We start from the raw sequence: 20,068 nt of genomic DNA, 5'->3' as shown, positions 1-20,068 counted from the left end.
TTAGCTATTTTACATTATAGTGGTATATCAAATAAAGGGGCCCAAGAACCCTAGATGACTTCTATTTTACTGCAAGTTAGCAGCCTAATGCTGCTGGGGAGTAGAATAATGCAGCTTGCAAGGTTGATTGCAAATTGTGTTGCTCCTTTACCATGGAATCACAAATCTGTAGTTCTGCTTTACCTCAGGTTAGTGACTTCCATAGTAATTGAACCGCGTTAAAATGTCATATTTTATCACAGCTTAATAGCTTCGCCCTTTAGTGGTTTTATTTTTTTAAGCATTATTCCAACAAACCAATTAAATGCTTAAAAATCCATCCATAAGGTTGAGGTTTGTTGTGGTTTTTACCTGGACTTTGTCATAGTTATCAGGAAAGTGCTTTATCTAATTGTAATATGTTAGTGATATCCATTTTATTGTAGATAGAAATATCAGCTTGAAGAAACTGGGGTGGAGTTAGATTTTGTGTATTCCTGTTTCAGCTATTTTTCTTTTAAAATTTGTTTCAGCCATTTTTCTGGGTTCATTCCGAATTCCTTATGAGGAAATGAAAAGAATGATATTGGAAATAGATGAAACACAGTTGGCAGAAACCATGATTCAGGTAAACAAATCGGCATACATTTTAAACTTTGCTTAAATATTTTATTTTGAATTTATTCCTTGCAGTTTTATTTGATAAAATGTTGGATATTATGTAAAGCCTCAGAGAGATCCCTACAAAAATGTGTATTTGCAGGGTCAAACTATGGAAAAATAGTGCTTATCACACATCTATAAATTGTTGAATATTCTGCAGGAGATGTTGAAAAGAGACTTTAGAAAAAATGGAACTAATATTTAGCAGATATTGATGCTTTGTCTAATTATTGAAGAAATGCTAAACAAGTGAAAAAACAACAACAACAACAAAAAAAAACATCTACCATTGCTTTACTGACTTCAAGAAGATCAATTTGATATGGCTTGAAGGATTGTGGGGCTCACTGGCAAGTGTTGAAAGACATGAAAAACTAATTTGGGCAATGAAAACTTTATGCAGAATATCAGAGCTGGCTGAAATATCGAAGAAGATTAAGTGGATAAAAGCAAGAATAGGCAGGAGACAAGGAGATCCAGTGTTGCTGTTATTACTTTTTTGGAGAGGGTCATGGGAAAAATGGACGTTCAAGAGCATGGAGGTGGTGGATGATAATATGAAATAGACTATATGTATTTTTGACGTAAGCCCTAAGCCCAGAATCTCTTGTGTGAGTGGCATGTGGAGTATTACAATAGAATTTGTGATGATGTAATACTTTTCCTTCTTTTAGACATTAGTCGTTAAACATACTGAAGGAAGCTGCCACTAGACATAGGCCTGGTTGAGAATTTTCAGCCTATTTCATATGTGCCCTTTTTTGGTAAAATTGTGATGGCTTGGTAGTTGATTTTTTTTTTCTTTTTTTAGAAATAGAGAAAGTATTTGATGACAACCAGGCAGGCTTTTGCCATTTTCACTAAACCTAGATTGTACTGCATTTCAGAATATACATTGGGTTTTCAGCAAGAGCTTACAGTTGCAGTGTCTCCTAATGGGTGGGTTTATGCACTGCTAACCTAGGTTATGTGGAGTACGATCTCAGGCTCTTAAATTAATTGCTAATGCTATCATGCCAAAGATGACTAGAGGTATATTTTATGTTTAGTTATATTTGCTGTTCATTAAAAAATATTTAACCTTTCAATTCTGAAATAATTTTTTGAAAGTTGTTCTGTCCTCCCCTCCCTCCCCCAGCCGAGGGCTTCCCAGGCCAACCCACTTGCACTCAGAAGACATCATGACTTATGCATCTACTTCCCTGACTTAGAGGGAACATTGATGGTAGAGTTTAAATACCATAAAAATAGAACAGATTTTGCTCTCAACAGTCACTTCAAACTCCATCCAAGAATCAACAGAGTTTGTGTATATCATTATAAGGCAGATTAGGGTCAAACATGTCCAAAAAGTGATCAATCTTGATCCTAAAAAGACATAAAATCATTAGAAAATAAATTACTTTCCTAGACAGATGTCGTTTCCTGAGTCAAGGATTTCACAGTCCGAAGTAATACTTCTCCGAGGACAAGCAGGCTGCTTGTTCTCACTGATGGGTGACGTCCTCGGCAGCCCCTCCAATCGGAATCTTCCTAGCAAAGACCTTTGCTAGCTCTCGTGCGCCCGCGCGCACCGCGCATGCGCGGCCGTCTTCCCGCCCGAAACCGGCGCGAGCCGGCCAGTCTTCTTTCGTCCGCACTCGGTACGGCTGTGTTTTTGTCGTGTCGAGCCCCGGAGAGTCGACCTCGCGCGTCCGTTATCTTAATCGACGTGTTTTTCTTCGGAAAAGTTGTATTTTCGTTCGGAAAGTGCTCCGAAAACCCCCTTGGGTTTCGTTTGCCCCTTCCCGTATTTCCAGTTTTGCCCCGGTAAGTTTTCTTTCGTCGTCGGGGTAGGCCTCTTTTCGGCCTCGGTCGAGATTTTTTCTCCCTTAAAGTTTTGGTGCTCCAAATTCGTCATTTCGGATTTTGACTTCGCCGGCGTGATTTTTCCGCCCATGACATCGAAGCCTTCCAGCGGCTTCAAGAAGTGCACCCAGTGCGCCCGGGTAATCTCGCTCACTGATAGGCACTCTTCGTGTCTTCAGTGTCTGGGGGCCGAGCACCGTCCCCAGAACTGTAGTCTGTGTTCCTTGTTACAAAGGCGGACTCAAGTGGCGAGATTAGCCCAGTGGAACGTTTTGTTCTCGGGCTCTTCGTCGGCATCGGCACCGGGGTCATCGTGTGCATCGACGTCATCAGCGTCCAGACCTTCATCCTTGGCTGCCAGTGCATCGAGTGCATCGAGGCATCGGCCCTCTGCATCGGCGCCGAGACATCGGATAGCTGCATCGACGTCGGTGGTACCGGGACCTCGTCTACTGATGTCGTCGGACGGTGGTGCATCGAGTGGAGTGCAGGTGAGGGCTGTCCATTCCCCTGCTGGTGGCGGTGAGCCCTCGGGTGGGTCTCCTCCTACCCTGAGGGCTCCTGCGGTACAGCCCCCCCGAGATCGACCCTCTTCGGTCTCGGCCCCGAGGAAGCGACGGATGGATTCTACTTCCTCCTCGTCGGTGCCGGGGAGCTCCGGTGACATGCTTCGGAAGAAGTCGAAGAAGCATCGACACCGGTCCCCTCCCCGCGTCGGCACCGAGAGCTCTGGGTCGCCGAGGGATTCGGCACCCAGCAGGCATCGGCACCGAGAGGACCGCTCACCCTCTGTTCAAGAGGTGTCGATGCGCTCCACTCTGGACAGCCCGGAACAGCCTCCACGCCCGGAACAGGTTCTGACGTCGACGCCTGCATCGACCTCTATGCCTTTCTCTGCAGCCGCTCTGAACGAGAGCCTCCAGGCCGTTCTCCCAGAGATTCTGGGAGAGCTGTTGCGCCCTACCCCTCCGGTACCGGCGGTGCTTGCGCCTCCGGTACCGTCGAGCGTGGCGCCGGCTGGCCCATCGCCCGGGGTGAGGTCCCCGACGTCGGTACCGCGTGCGGTGCCGACTGCGGCCACCTCCCAGGAGGGCTCCCCGACTACGTCGGCGGAGGGAGCTTCGCCGATGCGGGCGAGGGAGTCTACCTCTCGACGCCCCCATCGTGGACGTGGCTCCACGGAGTCGAGCCGGGCGCGGTTGCAGACGCAGGTCCGTGAACTTGTGTCTGACACCGAGGGTGAGGCCTCGTGGGAAGAAGAAGAAGATCCCAGATATTTCTCTGACGAGGAGTCTGAGGGTCTTCCTTCTGATCCCACTCCCTCTCCTGAAAGACAGCTTTCTCCTCCCGAGAGTCTGTCTTTTGCTTCCTTTGTCCGGGAGATGTCTACGGCCATCCCCTTCCCGGTGGTTGTGGAGGACGAGCCCAGGGCTGAAATGTTTGAGCTCCTGGACTATCCTTCTCCACCTAAGGAAGCGTCCACTGTTCCCCTGCACCATGTCCTCAAAAAGACATTGCTGGCGAACTGGACCAAGCCTTTAACTACTCCCCACATCCCCAAGAAGATCGAGTCCCAGTACCGGATCCATGGGGACCCAGAGCTGATGCGCACTCAGTTGCCTCACGACTCTGGAGTTGTGGATCTGGCCCTAAAGAAGGCTAAGAGTTCTAGGGAGCATGCTTCGGCGCCCCCGGGCAAAGACTCTAGAACCTTAGACTCCTTTGGGAGGAAGGCCTACCATTCCTCTATGCTCGTGGCCAAAATTCAGTCTTACCAGCTCTACACGAGCATACACATGCGGAATAATGTGCGACAGTTGGCGGGCTTGGTTGATGCTCTTCCCCCTGAGCAAGCCAAGCCTTTTCAGGAGGTGGTCAGGCAGCTGAAGGCGTGCAGAAAATTCCTGGCCAGAGGAGTTTATGACACTTTTGATGTTGCGTCCAGGGCCGCTGCTCAAGGTGTGGTGATGCGCAGGCTCTCATGGCTGCGTGCCGCCGACCTGGAGAATAGAATCCAGCAGCGGATTGCGGACTCGCCTTGCCGTGCGTACAACATTTTTGGAGAAAAAGTCGAGCAGGTGGTAGAGTCTCTCCACCAGCGGGACACCGCATTCGACAAGTTCTCCCGCCGGCAGCCTTCAGCTTCTACCTCTGCAGGTAGACGATTTTTCGGGGGAAGGAAGACTGTTCCCTATACTTCTGGTAAGCGTAGGTACAATCCTCCTTCCCGACAGCCTGCGGCCCAGGCTAAGCCCCAGCGCGCTCGCTCTCGTCAGCAGCGTGCGCCTCAGCAAGGCCCCGCGGCTCCCCAGCAAAAGCAAGGGGCGAGCTTTTGACTGGCTCCAGCAGAGCATAGCCGACATCCAAGTGTCAGTGTCGGGCGACCTGCCAGTCGGAGGGAGGTTGACAGCTTTTCACCAAAGGTGGCCTCTCATAACCTCCGATCAGTGGGTTCTGCAAATAGTCCGGCAAGGATACACCCTCAATTTGGCCTCCAAACCTCCAAATTGTCCACCGGGAGCTCAGTCTTACAGCTTCCAGCACAAGCAGGTACTTGCAGAGGAACTCTCCGCCCTTCTCAGCGCCAATGCGGTCGAGCCCGTGCCATCCGGGCAAGAAGGGCTGGGATTCTATTCCAGGTACTTCCTTGTGGAAAAGAAAACAGGGGGGATGCGTCCCATCCTAGACCTAAGGGCCCTGAACAAATATCTCGTAAAAGAAAAGTTCAGGATGCTTTCCCTGGGCACCCTTCTCCCCATGATTCAGCAAAACGATTGGCTATGCTCTCTGGACTTGAAGGATGCCTACACACACATCCCGATACTGCCAGCTCACAGACAGTATCTGCGATTTCAGTTGGGCACACGCCACTTCCAGTACTGTGTGCTACCCTTTGGGCTCGCCTCTGCGCCCAGGGTGTTCACAAAGTGCCTAGCTGTGGTAGCAGCGGCGCTTCGCAGGCTGGGGGTGCACGTGTTCCCATATCTCGACGATTGGCTGGTGAAGAACACATCCGAGGCAGGAGCCCTGCAGTCCATGCAGATGACTATTCGCCTCCTGGAGCTACTGGGGTTTGTGATAAATTATCCAAAGTCCCATCTTCTCCCAGTGCAGAAACTCGAATTCATAGGAGCTCTGCTGGATTCTCGGACGGCTCGCGCCTATCTCCCAGAGGCGAGAGCCAACAACTTGTTGTCCCTCGTCTCGCGGGTGCGAGCGTCCCGGCAGATCACAGCTCGGCAGATGTTGAGATTGCTGGGCCACATGGCCTCCACAGTTCATGTGACTCCCATGGCCCGTCTTCACATGAGATCTGCTCAATGGACCCTAGCCTCCCAGTGGTATCAGGCTGCTGGGGGTCTAGAAGACGTGATCCACCTGTCCACGAGTTTTCTCGAATCCCTGTATTGGTGGACAATCTGGTCCAATTTGACTCTGGGACGTCCTTTCCAAATTCCTCAGCCACAAAAAGTGCTGACAACGGATGCGTCTCTCCTGGGATGGGGAGCTCATGTCGATGGGCTTCACACCCAAGGAAGCTGGTCCCTCCAGGAACGCGGTCTACAGATCAATCTCCTGGAGTTGCGAGCGATCTGGAACGCTCTGAAGGCTTTCAGAGATCGGCTGTCCCATCAAATTATCCAAATTCAGACAGACAACCAGGTTGCCATGTACTATGTCAACAAGCAGGGGGGCACCGGATCTCGCCCCCTGTGTCAGGAAGCCGTCAGCATGTAGCTTTGGGCTCGCCGTCTCGGCATGGTACTCCAAGCCACATATCTGGCAGGCGTAAACAACAGTCTGGCCGACAGACTGAGCCGGATTATGCAACCTCACGAGTGGTCGCTCAACTCCAGAGTGGTGCGCCAGATCTTCCAAGCGTGGGGCACCCCCTTGGTGGATCTCTTCGCATCTCGAGTGAACCACAAAGTCCCTCAGTTCTGTTCCAGGCTTCAGGCCCCCGGCAGACTAGCATCGGATGCCTTCCTCCTGGATTGGGGGGAGGGCCTGCTGTATGCTTATCCTCCCATCCCTCTGGTGGGGAAGACTTTGTTGAAACTCAAGCAAGACCGAGGCACCATGATTCTGATTGCTCCTTTTTGGCCGCGTCAGATCTGGTTCCCCTTCTTCTGGAGTTATCCTCCGAAGAACCGTGGAGATTGGAGTGTTTTCCGACCCTCATCACGCAGGACGAAGGGGCTCTTCTGCATCCCTGCCTCCGGTCCCTGGCTCTCACGGCCTGGATGTTGAGAGCGTAGACTTTGCCTCTTTGGGTCTGTCAGAGGGTGTCTCCCGCATCTTGCTTGCTTCCAGGAAAGATTCCACTAAGAGGAGTTACTTCTTTCTGTGGAGGAGGTTTGCCGTCTGGTGTGACAGCAAGGCCCTAGCTCCTCGCTCTTGTCCTACACAGACCCTGCTTGAATACCTTCTGCACTTGTCTGAGTCTGGTCTCAAGACCAACTCTGTAAGAGTTCACCTTAGCGCAATCAGTGCATACCATTACCATGTGGAAGGTAAGCCGATCTCAGGACAGCCTTTAGTTGTTCGCTTCATGAGAGGTTTGCTTTTGTCAAAGCCCCCTGTCAAGCCTCCTACAGTGTCATGGGATCTCAATGTCGTTCTCACCCAGCTGATGAAACCTCCTTTTGAGCCACTGAATTCCTGCCATCCGAAGTACTTGACCTGGAAGGTCATTTTCTTGGTGGCAGTTACTTCAGCTCGTAGAGTCAGTGAGCTTCAGGCCCTGGTAGCCCAGGCCCCTTACACCAAATTTCATCATAACAGAGTAGTCCTCCGCACTCACCCTAAGTTCTTGCCAAAGGTCGTGTCGGAGTTCCATCTGAACCAGTCAATTGTCTTGCCAACATTCTTTCCCCGTCCTCATTCCTGCCCTGCTGAACGTCAGCTGCACACATTGGACTGCAAGAGAGCATTGGCCTTCTATCTGGAGCGGACACAGCCCCACAGACAGTCCGCCCAATTGTTTGTTTCTTTTGATCCCAATAGGAGGGGAGTGGCTGTAGGGAAACGCACCATATCCAATTGGCTAGCAGATTGCATTTCCTTCACTTACGCCCAGGCGGGGCTGGCTCTTGAGGGTCATGTCACGGCTCATAATGTTAGAGCCATGGCTGCGTCGGTAGCCCACTTGAAGTCAGCCTCTATTGAAGAAATTTGCAAAGCTGCGACGTGGTCTTCTGTCCACACATTCACATCTCATTACTGCCTGCAGCAGGATACCCGACGCGACAGTCGGTTCGGGCAGTCAGTTCTTCAGAACCTGTTTGGGCTTTAGGATCCAACTCCACCCCCCGAGGGCCCTGTTTGTTCTGTTCCAGGCTGCACTCTCAGTTAGTTGGTAAATTTTTTAGGTCAATCTCAGTTATGTCCTCGCCGTTGCGAGGCCCAATTGACCATGGTTGTTGTTTTGAGTGAGCCTGGGGGCTAGGGATACCCCATCAGTGAGAACAAGCAGCCTGCTTGTCCTCGGAGAAAGCGAATGCTACATACCTGTAGAAGGTATTCTCCGAGGACAGCAGGCTGATTGTTCTCACAAACCCGCCCGCCTCCCCTTTGGAGTTGAGTCTTCCCTTGAAGTGTATTGTCTTGCTACATACTGGACTGGCCGGCTCGCGCCGGTTTCGGGCGGGAAGACGGCCGCGCATGCGCGGTGCGCGCGGGCGCGCGAGAGCTAGCAAAGGTCTTTGCTAGGAAGATTCCGATTGGAGGGGCTGCCGAGGACGTCACCCATCAGTGAGAACAATCAGCCTGCTGTCCTCGGAGAATACCTTCTACAGGTATGTAGCATTCGCTTTTTTCCAAGGTTGGACCAGTTTACTTAAAAAGGAGGGGTCAGTCATCAAATCTTTTCTCATAGGCCACACACATTGAGGTGATTGTGCTTCACCCACTAAAATTACAAAACTGTGGTCCTAGAATAAGATATTTCTTGTTTTACAGTTTGTTTTGTAAGGCATGGGAGAGAAACCACAAAAAGAATGTGGGAGTAAGAGTTATGAAAGGTGAAATAGCGAGTATAGTCGTCTTTTTTTTTTTTTTTTTCTTCTCCATGGAGTTCATGTCAGGCATCTACCAGTTTGTTTGTCCAGCTGGGCTTGAAAAGCTTTAAGGGGGAAATTAAGCTTTGTAGTATTATTTGCCCTTAAAGCAACTTAAAGGGCACTAACGTAGGTTGTCTTGTCCTAATGCAACATGAAGTCAACATGGGGTACATAGTAATGAGATGCAAAACATATAAATGCATGTAAAGCAATTAATTACTATGTAAATACCATGCCGTGGCTTGCAGTGTACACCAAGTGCACACTTCAAGCGCGGTATTGCTGGTAAAATACTGCTTGGGTAGAAGCTGCGGCCTGATGCTCCTGGGCCTTCCCGTAAAGGGTCTGACATCCTTAAATGAAAGAAGCTGGCTAGAGCCCTCCCCCCCCCCCCCCCCCCCCCCCGGCTAAAGTGGTTTGCCAAAATGACTCCCCGCCTCATAGAGCCTCTCCGCCTACTATACAAACTCACAACATTATCACCTAAAGATTTGACTCCTATATAATAGTATTTTACCCTGTGACCAGACACTGTTTAGGAAATAGTTTTGCGGAGGCTTTTTTTTAAATAGTAAAAGAAAACCAGTCATGCATCCTCATCACAATTTCAGATGTAATGCGGCAATGCAAAGAGATTCTCTCGTTGCTCTGCAAATGGTTTTAAACTTCAGAAAAGGTGGGAGAATAGACAGAGTTAGGGGCTGCAAAAGGGGACGTGAGAGATCTGCGCTGAGGGCTGACTAAAGGGGCTGGAGCTGGGGGCTGATAAAAATGATAGGTGGAAGAAGGGGGCTTGAGTTGAGGTTGGGCGCTATAAAAGGGGACAGGTGGGAGAAAAGGGCTGGGACTGGAGCTGTGGGCTGATGAAGGGGGCTAGGATTGGCGCTGGGGACTGAAAAAAGATAGGAAAAGAGGGATAGAGCTGGGGGTGGGGGCTATAAGAAGGGACAAGTAGGAGAAGCGGGCTAGAGCTATAGGCTGTAAGAGGGGACGTGTGTGAGGGGCTGGACTAGAGCTGTCCTCACTTGGATTTCAGGGCTCTGCTTTTTCCTGGTTTTCTTCTTAACTCTCCCATCATACTTTTAGTGTATACTCTGGTGGATTCCCCTCCACTTCTATTCCATTATCAGTTGGTCTACCTCAGGGATCTGTCCTAGGACCTCTTCTTTTCTCCATCTATACTTCTTCCCTTGCTACTCTGATCGCATCCCATGGTTTTCAGTATCACCTTTATACTGATGACTCCCAGATTCACCTCTCCACACCAGAAATTTCAGCAGGAATCAAGGCCAAAGTATAAGATTGCCTGTCCAACTTTGCTGCCTGGATGTCTCACTGCTATCTGAAACTAAACATGACCAAGACTGAGCTTCTTATCTTTCTCCCTAAACCAACCTCTCCTCTTCCCCCATTCCCTGTCTCTGTGGATAACACTCTCATTCTCCCTGTCTCATCAACTCATAATCTCAGGGTCATCTTTGATTCATTTCTCTCCTCCTTTGCACATGTTCAACAGACTGCTAAAACCTGTTGTTTCTTTCTCTATATCACCAAAATTTGTCCTTTCCTTTCTGAGCACACTACCAGAACCCTATCCATACTCTTATCACCTCTCGCTTAGACTATTGCAACTTGCTTCTCACAGGTCTCCCACTAAGCCATCTCTCTCCCCTTCAATCTGTTCAAAATTCTGCTTCACGACTTATATTCCTCCAGTGTCAATGTGCTCATATTAGCCCTCTCCTCGAGTCATTTCATTGGCTCCCTATCCGTTTCTGCATACAGTTGAAACTCCTCTTATTGACTTACAAGTGCATTCGCTCAGCAGCTCCTCAGTACCTCTACACTCTTATCTGTCCCTACACTCCTTCTCCTCGAGAACTCCGTTCACTGGGTAAATCTCTCTTATCTGCACCCTTCTCCTCCACCGCTAATTCCAGACTCCGTTCCTTTTATCTTACTGCACCATATGCCTGGATTAGACATCCTGAGCTGGTTCATCAAGCTCCATCTTTGGCCATCTTCAAACCTAGGCTAAAAGCCCACCTTTTTGATGCTGCTAACTCCTAACCCTTACTCACTTGTTCAGTACCCATGTTTTATCATTCCCACCTTAGTAGTTCCCTTATACCTTATTTGCCCTGTTTGTCCTAATTAGATTGTAAGCTCTGTTGAGCAGGGACTGTCTCTTCATGTCCAGTGTACAGCACTGCCTACGTCTTGTAGCGCTATAGAAATTAGTAGTAGCAGCAGTATGAATGGAACTGGAGCTGGGAGCAGAATGGGAGAAGAGGTGGGGGCAAAGGATAATGGGGAAAAAGAGAGGGAGTGTTATGAAGGTGAGGGACAAAGGAAGGTGACAGGTCTTTCAAGGAGGTGGAAATCAGGAAGGCAAAGAGAAATGAGAATCTGAATATGGGGGTAAAACAAAGGGATTGCCACTGGAGAAGGAGATGAGTGACAGGGAAGTAGTTGGGATTGGCAACAGGATGAGAGGCGGAGACAGGTTGGGTAGGCAATGAATGCAAAGGGTCCAAATGGGAGACTAGAAAGTGGGTGAAAGACAAGGAACAGAAGACGGGTGGGGGGAGGGGAAGAGAAGAATGGCACAGGTAGAAATGGGAGAACAAAGGAGGTAAAAGAAAAAGCTGGTAAATAGTGAATGAGGATTGTGTTTGTATGGGTGTGGTGGTGGGGGGTTGGTAGTTGAGTTTTGGTCTGTAATTGCTTACTGTTGCCCGGGATTCAGATTTGTTCTTCAGAATAGATATCAGAATAATATCTCCCAAGTGGTGGGGGGGAAAAACCATGACCTTTTTAGGTAGATATTTAAAGGAAACTGGCAGTTGGCGTAAAAAGATAACATGAATTACTATTCAGAGTTCTATTGTAGATCTCTGAAAATTTATTACGAGAGTATATGCTAACAAGTATATGCTAACAAGGCATGTGAATCATAGATACAAGTCCATGACAGTATTTTTGGTAGAAATATGTATTCTTAATTTTGTTCTTTTGGTCCAAGGAAACAGCAGGGCAAGCAATCCACAAGATCCATAACAGCGGTATGAAAGGAGCAGATCACACAGGAAAAGGTCCTTTGAGAAATACTTTATTCATGTGAGGTCTAAAAAAAAAACACTGGCTGGTTTCGCCCATGCAAGGGCTGTGTCAGGGGCTAAAAGTAACTGACAACAAATAAAACAAAACATATTTAACATTGATAAATAGTAGTAAATAAACAATCATTAATATAAATAAAAGATATAACAGATTAAATGTTCTAATGTGTTTTTTTTCTTCTGTTTAGAGTTTAGTAAAGTGTATGCCTGAACAAGAGCACTTAAATGCATTAACCAAGTTTAAGAATGAATATAGCTTCTTGTCTGAACCAGAGCAGTTTGGAATTGTGGTGAGTACTATTGTATTTTTCATTTTGTTCCTCTTTTTGTATTTCCTTTTAATAAATATTGTTCTTAGAATTCTTACTTTAACATTAGTGATTGGATACCAATTACTTTCCTAACAAATTACTGAGAAGTAACTTTGGAGGAGGAGGTGAGTTTTTTGTTTTGTTTTTTTTCTTTTTGCCTTAATACCATACAGTCTCACTTATCTGACCTTCACTGATCTGACCATCTGGCATATCCGACAGATCCCCGGTGACATCACTTGGCTTCACTTTCCATTTTCCGAACCTGGAACCCTGCTTTTTCTACCTTTGTATCTACATGGTTTGAGGGGTTACCATTGTTTTCCTTATTATCCAACTTTTCATTTATCCGCCAACGGGTCAGGCCCATTTAGGTTGGATAATTGAGAATTTATTGTAATGGAATTACTAAACAGTTTTGCTTTAATGTTTCAGTATATAATTTGGATTAAGTGGCAGAACATATGTAAAGTATCACTATATAAAATGCATCATGTTTCCAGTTTCATCAACAAACAAAGGAGAGGTGACAAACAAGAAATGAACACAAATTCCACAAAGGTTTATACAAAAATGACTCTATTCCAATCCAGATGCAGATCAAGACTAGACTGTTTAAAAGTGATGACCCGATGCAACCATATTTTGACGAAAAAGCCTGCCTCAGGGGTCCAGTGACTCTATTCCAATCCAGATGTAGATCAAAACTAGCCTGTGTTTAAAAGTGATGGCCCAATCAGCCATGTTTTGATTAAAAAAAAAAAAAAAGCCTGCCTGAGGAGTCCAAAGTAAACAAACATTATATACAAACATAATATAATTTATAGATATAGATTGATTTGGTTTTATATTTCGCAAAAGCCAATACAGTTCCATGCAGATCATAATGACAAATAAGCCAAAACACTAATCCGGGAATTACATAACTTTATATCACAGATAAAAATGTCAACCCACATAATTCTTGAATAAAAAAGTTTTTAGCTGTTTTATAAATTTTAAATAGTCCCTTAAAAGTGTATTGCAATAAGAAGAGAATTCCAGACTGAAGCAACTTTATAAGATAAAGAAGTAGAAAGCTGACTAAGGGATTTAACTGAAGGAAATTTTACAACAACCTCTCCCCATATTTGTTGTCTGGTTAAGAGAGAATGGAACCCGTCCAAATATGGACTATCGCCATAAAGGGACTGAAAAACTATTGAGAAATATTTAAAGTGGGACATCGATACTATAGGTAACCAGTGAAGTTTATGAAAGTATGGAGTTGTTGGTTCATCCCGTGCAGAAGAAAAATAACTCTGATAGCTAAATTTTGAACTGTCTGAAGCTGTTTCAAAACATTTGTGCAACCTACATAAACAATGTTGCAATAATCTAACTTAGAACTTGCACAGCCTCTCCCTCAACCAGCAAGTCTGCCGGGACAGTCACTGGTACTTCAGCTATGCCCTGCTGGAGCCAGTAAAAAGCCTGTCCCTGGGGCACATACTTGGTGATTCTCTTTGCCACTCGGTTCAATCACAAAGTCCCCCAGTACTGCTCCAGGCCCATGACAGACTAGCGTCGGATGCCTTCCTTCTTCATTGGAGGGAATGGTCTTCTGTATGCATATCCTCCCATATCTCTTATGTGGAAGACTTTGCTGAAACATGTGTAAGACTGCGGGACCATGATTTCTGGTCGCACCATATTTGCTGTGGCAGATATGGTTCCCTCTTCTTCTTGAGTTATCCTTTGAAGAACCATGGGGATTGGAGTGTTTTCCAACCCTCATCATGCAGAACGAAGGATCTCTTCTTCATACCAGTCTCTGGCCCTCATGGCCTGGATGTTGAGAGCTTAGAATTTACATCCTTGCATCTTCCAGAGGGCAGGAAAGATTCCACTAAGATATGTTAGATCCCATTTCCTGCCCTACACAAACCCTTATTTGAATACATTCTACACCTCTCAGATTCTGGTCTCATGACCAACTCTGTAAGGGTTCACCTCAGTTCAATTAGTACTTATCGTGCAGAGGGTAAGCCCATCTCTGGGTATCCTCTAGCCGTTCGCTTCATGAGAAGTTTGCTTTTGACAAAGCCCCCTGTCAGACTTCCATCTTTGTCATGGGACCTCTATGAACTGATGAATGTTTCTTTTAAGCCACTTGATTCCTATCATCTGAGGTACTTGACCTGAAAGGTCTTGTTTTTGGTGGCTGTTACTTCAACTTGCAAAGTTAGTGTACTTCAGGCCTTAGTAGTAGATCCACCTTATACTAAGTTTCATCACAACAAAGTAGTTTTCCACATGCACCCTAATTTCTTTCCTAAGGTTGTGAACCAGTCGATTGTTTTGCCAACATTGTTTCCCAGACCTCATGCCCATCCTGGTGAGAGCGCACTGTACACCTTGGACTGCAAACGAGCATTGACATTTTACTTGGAGCGATCTAGGCCCCAATGATGGTCCACTCAGCTTTTTGTTTCTTTGATCCCAACAGTATGGGGGTCGCCATTGGGAAACGCACCATTTCTAATTGACTGGCAGGCTGCATTTTCTTTCACTTATGTATGCCCAGGCTGGGCTGACTCTTGAGGGTCATGTCAAAGCTCACCATGTCAGAGTTATTTATTTATTTATTTAGCACATTTATATCCCACATTTTCCCACTTAGTTGCAGGCTCAATGTGGCTTACACAATACCGTTGCGGTAGGCTCCGGTTCAATAATATAAATACATAGTAAATTCATAGGCATGTAAGAACATTAGTATAAGGCAACAAAGAGATATTGAGGGGATGGTGATAGAAGTCTAGTACAGTCTATATTTTCCTGTGTCGCAGGAAGTAAAGGATTAGTTTGGGTCTTGGGGGGTAGGCCTTCTTAAACAAGTTCGCTTTCAGTAATTTCCTGAAGTTAAGATGGTTGTGGATAGATCTCACGGTTTTGGGCAAAGCGTTCCACAATTGTGTACTTATGTACGAAAAGCTGGATGCATAAGTTGATTTGTATTTAAATCCATTGCAATCTGGATAATGCAGATTTAAATAAGTTCGGGATTAACTGGTACTGTTTCTGGGTGGAAGTTTTATGAGGTCCAACATGTATCCAGAAACTTCACTGTAAATGATCCTGTGTACAAGAGTGCAAACCTTAAAGGCAATTCGTTCTTTGGTGGGAAGCCAATGTAGTTTTTCGCGAAGGGATTTGGCACTTTCAAATTTTGGTTTTCCGAATATCAATCTGGCTGCTGTATTCTGTGCGGTCTGAAGTTTCTTTGTTAGTTGTTCTTTACAACCTGCATAGATTCCATTGCAGTAATCTAACTTGCTTAGTACCATTGATTGTATTAGGTTGCGAAATACATCTCGTGGGAAGAAATGTTTTATACGTTTCAGTTTCCACATAGAGTTGAACATTTTCTTTGTAGTTGAATTTACTTGACTTTCAAGTGTCAGATTGCGGTCAGTTATGACGCCAAGCAGTTTTAAGCTATCCGAGATTGTGAGAGAGTGGTTTGGGATGTTTAAGGTTGAAGGTTTAAACTTATTGTGTTGAGATGAAAGTATAAGACAGTGAGTCTTTTCGGAATTTAGTTTTAGTTGGAATGAATTTGCCCAAGCATCCATTGTGTTCAAACCGGCTGTTTTGGTAGACCACTTGAGGTCAGCCTCCACTGAGGCAATTTGCAAGGTTGCAACGTGGTCTTCACACATTCACATCTTAATACTACCTTAAGCAGGATACCTGATGTGACCTTTGGTTTGTACAGATGGTACTGCAGAATTTGGGGTCTAGAATCCAACTCCATCCTCCTAGGTCTGTTTTGTTTCATGCTGCACTTTCACACATTGCATATTTTCAGGTTGTTCTATATTTTGACCTTGCCATTGCGAGGTTCAATTGACCATTGTTTTCGGTGAGCCTGGTAGCTATGGATTCCTACATGTGAAAACTATTGGCCTGCTTGTCCTTGGAGAAAGCGAAGATACTTACCTATAGCAGGTATTCTCTGAGGACAGCAGGCCATATATTCTCACATACCCTCCCTCATTCCCTTGGAGTTGTTTCATTATGCTAGTTGTCCTGCCCGTTCTTGTGGCAGGCAGGAAGGCACTCGTGCATGCGCAGTGGGAGTTCTATGCACACTGTTAAAGTTGCACAAAGCTTTTTTTCCAAGTTCCGAACCGGGCAATACATATTGCCCAGGTGCAAGAATATGGTCTTCTGTCCTCAGAGAATACCTGCTACAGGTAAGTATCTTTGCATTACTGGAATGCTGCAACAGACAGATATCCAAACTTCATGCTTGTCTTAATATCAAACAGTTCACATTATATTCAACAGGTCACTTTTGAAAGAAGGTTCTTTGCGTTCCTTGCTTTTTCATTTTGTGAATTTTAAAAATCATGACATTAGGCTTTTGACAGTTTAAAAATCATCCTAAATTTTATTAATTTTGTATAGCAGTTAATGATAGCATAAATTTTATGGAAATGTATTTTCTTTTCATTCAGATGAGCAGTGTGAGGAGTTTACATCCAAGGCTCAGTGCTATTCTATTCAAGCTTCAATTTGAAGAGCAGGTGAACAACATCAGACCTGACATGATGGCTGTCAGTACTGCATGTGAAGAGATACGAAAGAGCAAAAGCTTCAGCAAGTTGCTTGAGCTAGTGTTGCTAATCGGAAACTACATGAATGCAGGATCTCGTAATGCAAAGACATATGGATTTAACCTCAGCTCTCTGTGTAAAGTGAGTTGAAATGTTTGTGCTTAGTCATTCTAGAGGCTTTTGAAATAATGCCTACTACTTCAGATGATTAAAAAAAAACAATACCCTTTTTTTCCTTTTTACCAGAAATGAAAAGATTATAAGGTTTTCAATATAAGAATATCAATGTAAGATTTATTTCAAAAGCTTAACACAATTTAGCTGTTACATCTCAACAATAGTATTATAGAATAATTTGCTGGATAGTGCTCTAGGTTTCTCTGTGATAAGTAGAACAATCAATTTGTGATCAACATTATGCATTTCTTAAAATTATGTTTATAGTAATATATGAGGATCCATGTATGTGCTGAACTGCAAAATATTTTGGTGGAAGGGAGAGCACCAAAGGTTATACAGCACCCAAAAGCTGGAGGAGGACTGTGTTTTAAACATGTAGAACTAATCTCATAGACATTTAGGCATGCTTAACAGTAGCAACAGATCCAAATATGCAAAAAGTATTGAAATACAAAGATAAACATTCAGATGAGTTCTCCTTCAGCTTGGACAAACCATCTGATCAAAATAAGGAAGAGTTCCATGCACAGGGCCCATGAGACAGGCAGAGCTCTGGAGTCTCAATACGTGGATGAGGCAATGGTTCATGGAGGGAGAGTTTTAGATTTGTAAGGAACTGGGTAAAATTCTGGGGCAGGGGGAACCTATTCCCTAATGATGGGCTCCACTTTATCCAGGGTGGAGCCAGTTTGCTGGCATCAGCATTTAAAAAGGAGAGAGAGCAGCGTTTAAAATAGAACCTGGAGGAAGGCTGGCAATTGTTCAAAAGTGCATGGTTCGGAACAAGGTATCTTTTAAAGATCTCACCAAAACAGGGACGATAAGGTATCCTGATAGCAAGGTTGCAATAGAGACCATAGTAGACCAAGTGTCTTCAAATAAAAAGCAGACAGAAGACTGCAAATTATAACTGTCAACTGCTGAGCAAGATGTAAATAGGAACAACAAACAGTGCCTATGTGCGAATGCCAGAAGCCTAAGAAATAAGATGGGAGAGTTAGAATATATTGCACTAAATGAAAAGACAGATATAATAGACATCTCTGAGACCTGGTGGAAGGAGGATAACCAGTGGGACATTGTCATAACGGGGTACAAATTATATCGCAAGAGGACCTTACAAGACTAGGAGACTGGGCATCCAAATGGCAGCTGACTTTTAATGTGAGCAAGTGCAAAGTGATTCATATGAGAAAGAGGTACCTGAGCTATAGTTACGTGATGCAAGGTTCCACATTAGGAGTCACCGATCAGGAAAGGGATCTAGATGCCATTGTTGATATGTTGAAATCCTCTGCTCAATGTGTGGTGACGGCTAAAAAAGCAAATAGAATGTTAAGTGTTATTAGGAAATGAATATAAAACAAAGATGAGGATGTTATAATGCCTTTGTATCGCTCCATGGTGCAACTGCACCTCGAATACTGTGTGCAGTTCTGGTCACCACATCTCAAAAAAGATATAATTAGAAAAGGTACAGAGAAGGGTGACGAAAATGGTAAAGGGAACGGAATGACATCACTAGTAGGAAAGGCTTTGTGGCTAGGGCTCTGCAGCTTGGAGAAAAGACGGCTGAGGGGAGATATGATAGAGGTCTGTAAAATAATGAGTGGAGTGGAACGGGTAGATGTGAACTGCTTGTTTACTCTTTCCAAAAATTCTATGACTAGGGGACACGCAATGAAGCTACAAAGTAGTAAATGTAAAACAAATCGGAGAAACCACTAGAACATACCAAGTAAAGTCAAACTCAAACATATCACCACCATGGAAAGCAGCCTGTGGAATACCTCAAGGATCACCATTATCACCAATACTCTTCAACATGATGATGGTCTCACTGGCAAAGTCCTTGTCCAATCGAGGTCTCAACCCATTCATCTATGCAGATGACGTTACAGTCTACATTCCCTTCAGACATGACTTGACAGAAATAACCAATGAAATTAATGATGGCCTCAACATTATGGACTCCTGGGCAAACTCATTCCAATTGAAACTGAACACTGAAAAAACACACTGCCTCATCCTCTCATCACATTACAAACCCGCAACCATAAGCACCCCAGGACACACACTTCCTACTTCAGACAGCTTAAAAATACTCGGCGTCACACTCGATCGCAACCTTACTCTTGAGAACCAAGTAAATACCGTAATAAAGAAAATGTTCTATGCAATGTGGAAACTCAAACGAATAAAACCATTCTTCTCGAGGGACACTTTTTGAAACTTAATACAATCAATGGTCCTAAGCCATGCAGATTACTGTAACGGAATCTACGCGGGATGTAAAGTACAACTCACAAAAGAACCCCAGACCGCCCAAAACACAGCAGCCAGATTGATATATGGTAAAATATGATTCGAAAGTGCTAAACCCCTACGAGAAAAGTTGCACTGGCTCCCAATCAAAGAACGGATCATCTTCAAAATCTGCACTTTGGTCCACAAAATTATCTACGGCAAAGTCCCAGGATACATGACAGACCTAATAGATCTACCAACCAGAAACAGAATCAGATCATACCTAAACCTACATTATCCAAACTGTAAAGGACTAAGATACAAAACAACTGACACATCCAGCTTCTCCTACATAAGCACACAACTATGGAACGGACTCCCAAATGCTGTGAGAACAATCCGTGACCACTTGAACTTCAGGAAATCACTCAAAACTCACCTCTTCAAAAAGGCCTATCCCACCAATCCAACATAAATCCCCGCACCCAGCAACACAGCATAACTAATGATCTTATGGGACAATTTATAATCTTCACTTCCTTTGACCCCATAATGCCTGATCAACACCTACCTCATCTGACCACAATATAACTTTGTATCTGCTATCAACCGAATTGGCAAACGCCTCTACGTTAGTATGTAAGCCACATTGAGCCTGCAAATAGGTGGGAAAATGTGGGGTACAAATGTAACAAATAAAATAATTAAACTCTGGAATTCGTTCCCATAGAATGTGGTAAAAGCAGTTAGCTTAGTGGGGTTAAAAAAAAAAGGTTTGGATAACTTCCTAAAAGAAAAGTCCATAAGCCATTATTAAGATGGACTTGGGGGAAAATCCACTTCTAGAATGATCAGTGTAAAATGTATTGTACTGTTTTGGGATCTTTCCTGGTACTTGTAACCTGTTGGAAACAGGATGCTGGGCTTGATAGTCTTTCGGTCTATCCCAGTATGGCAACACTTATGTACTTACATAAGAATTGAGAATCTACCAGCGTATATGGGGAAAGAAACATCAGAACTTGTAAAACAAGTGGAAAAATTATTTTAAG

General features: G+C 44.9%; 1 protein-coding gene across 5 annotated transcripts in view; it reads left to right on the top strand.

Annotated features, from left to right (window-relative positions):
- The window catches only part of DIAPH3 (diaphanous related formin 3), a 494,215-nt gene that overhangs the window by 205,202 nt on the left and 268,945 nt on the right, over positions 1-20,068 (top strand). For 4 of the 5 annotated variants that reach the window (XM_030200561.1, XM_030200562.1, XM_030200559.1 and 1 more), the window contains 3 exons: positions 513-607; positions 11,863-11,964; positions 16,491-16,730. In XM_030200561.1, the coding sequence (XP_030056421.1) occupies positions 513-607; positions 11,863-11,964; positions 16,491-16,730 (437 nt within the window). The remainder of the gene's footprint in view (positions 1-512; positions 608-11,862; positions 11,965-16,490; positions 16,731-20,068) is intronic. The other variant, XM_030200564.1, reaches the window with a different exon arrangement.

This window comes from Microcaecilia unicolor, chromosome 4 (genome assembly GCF_901765095.1).
Source record: "Microcaecilia unicolor chromosome 4, aMicUni1.1, whole genome shotgun sequence".
Classification (NCBI taxonomy): domain Eukaryota; kingdom Metazoa; phylum Chordata; class Amphibia; order Gymnophiona; family Siphonopidae; genus Microcaecilia; species Microcaecilia unicolor.
The sequence above is the reverse complement of the archived record's forward strand: the minus strand, read 5'-3'. Positions and strand labels throughout refer to the sequence as shown.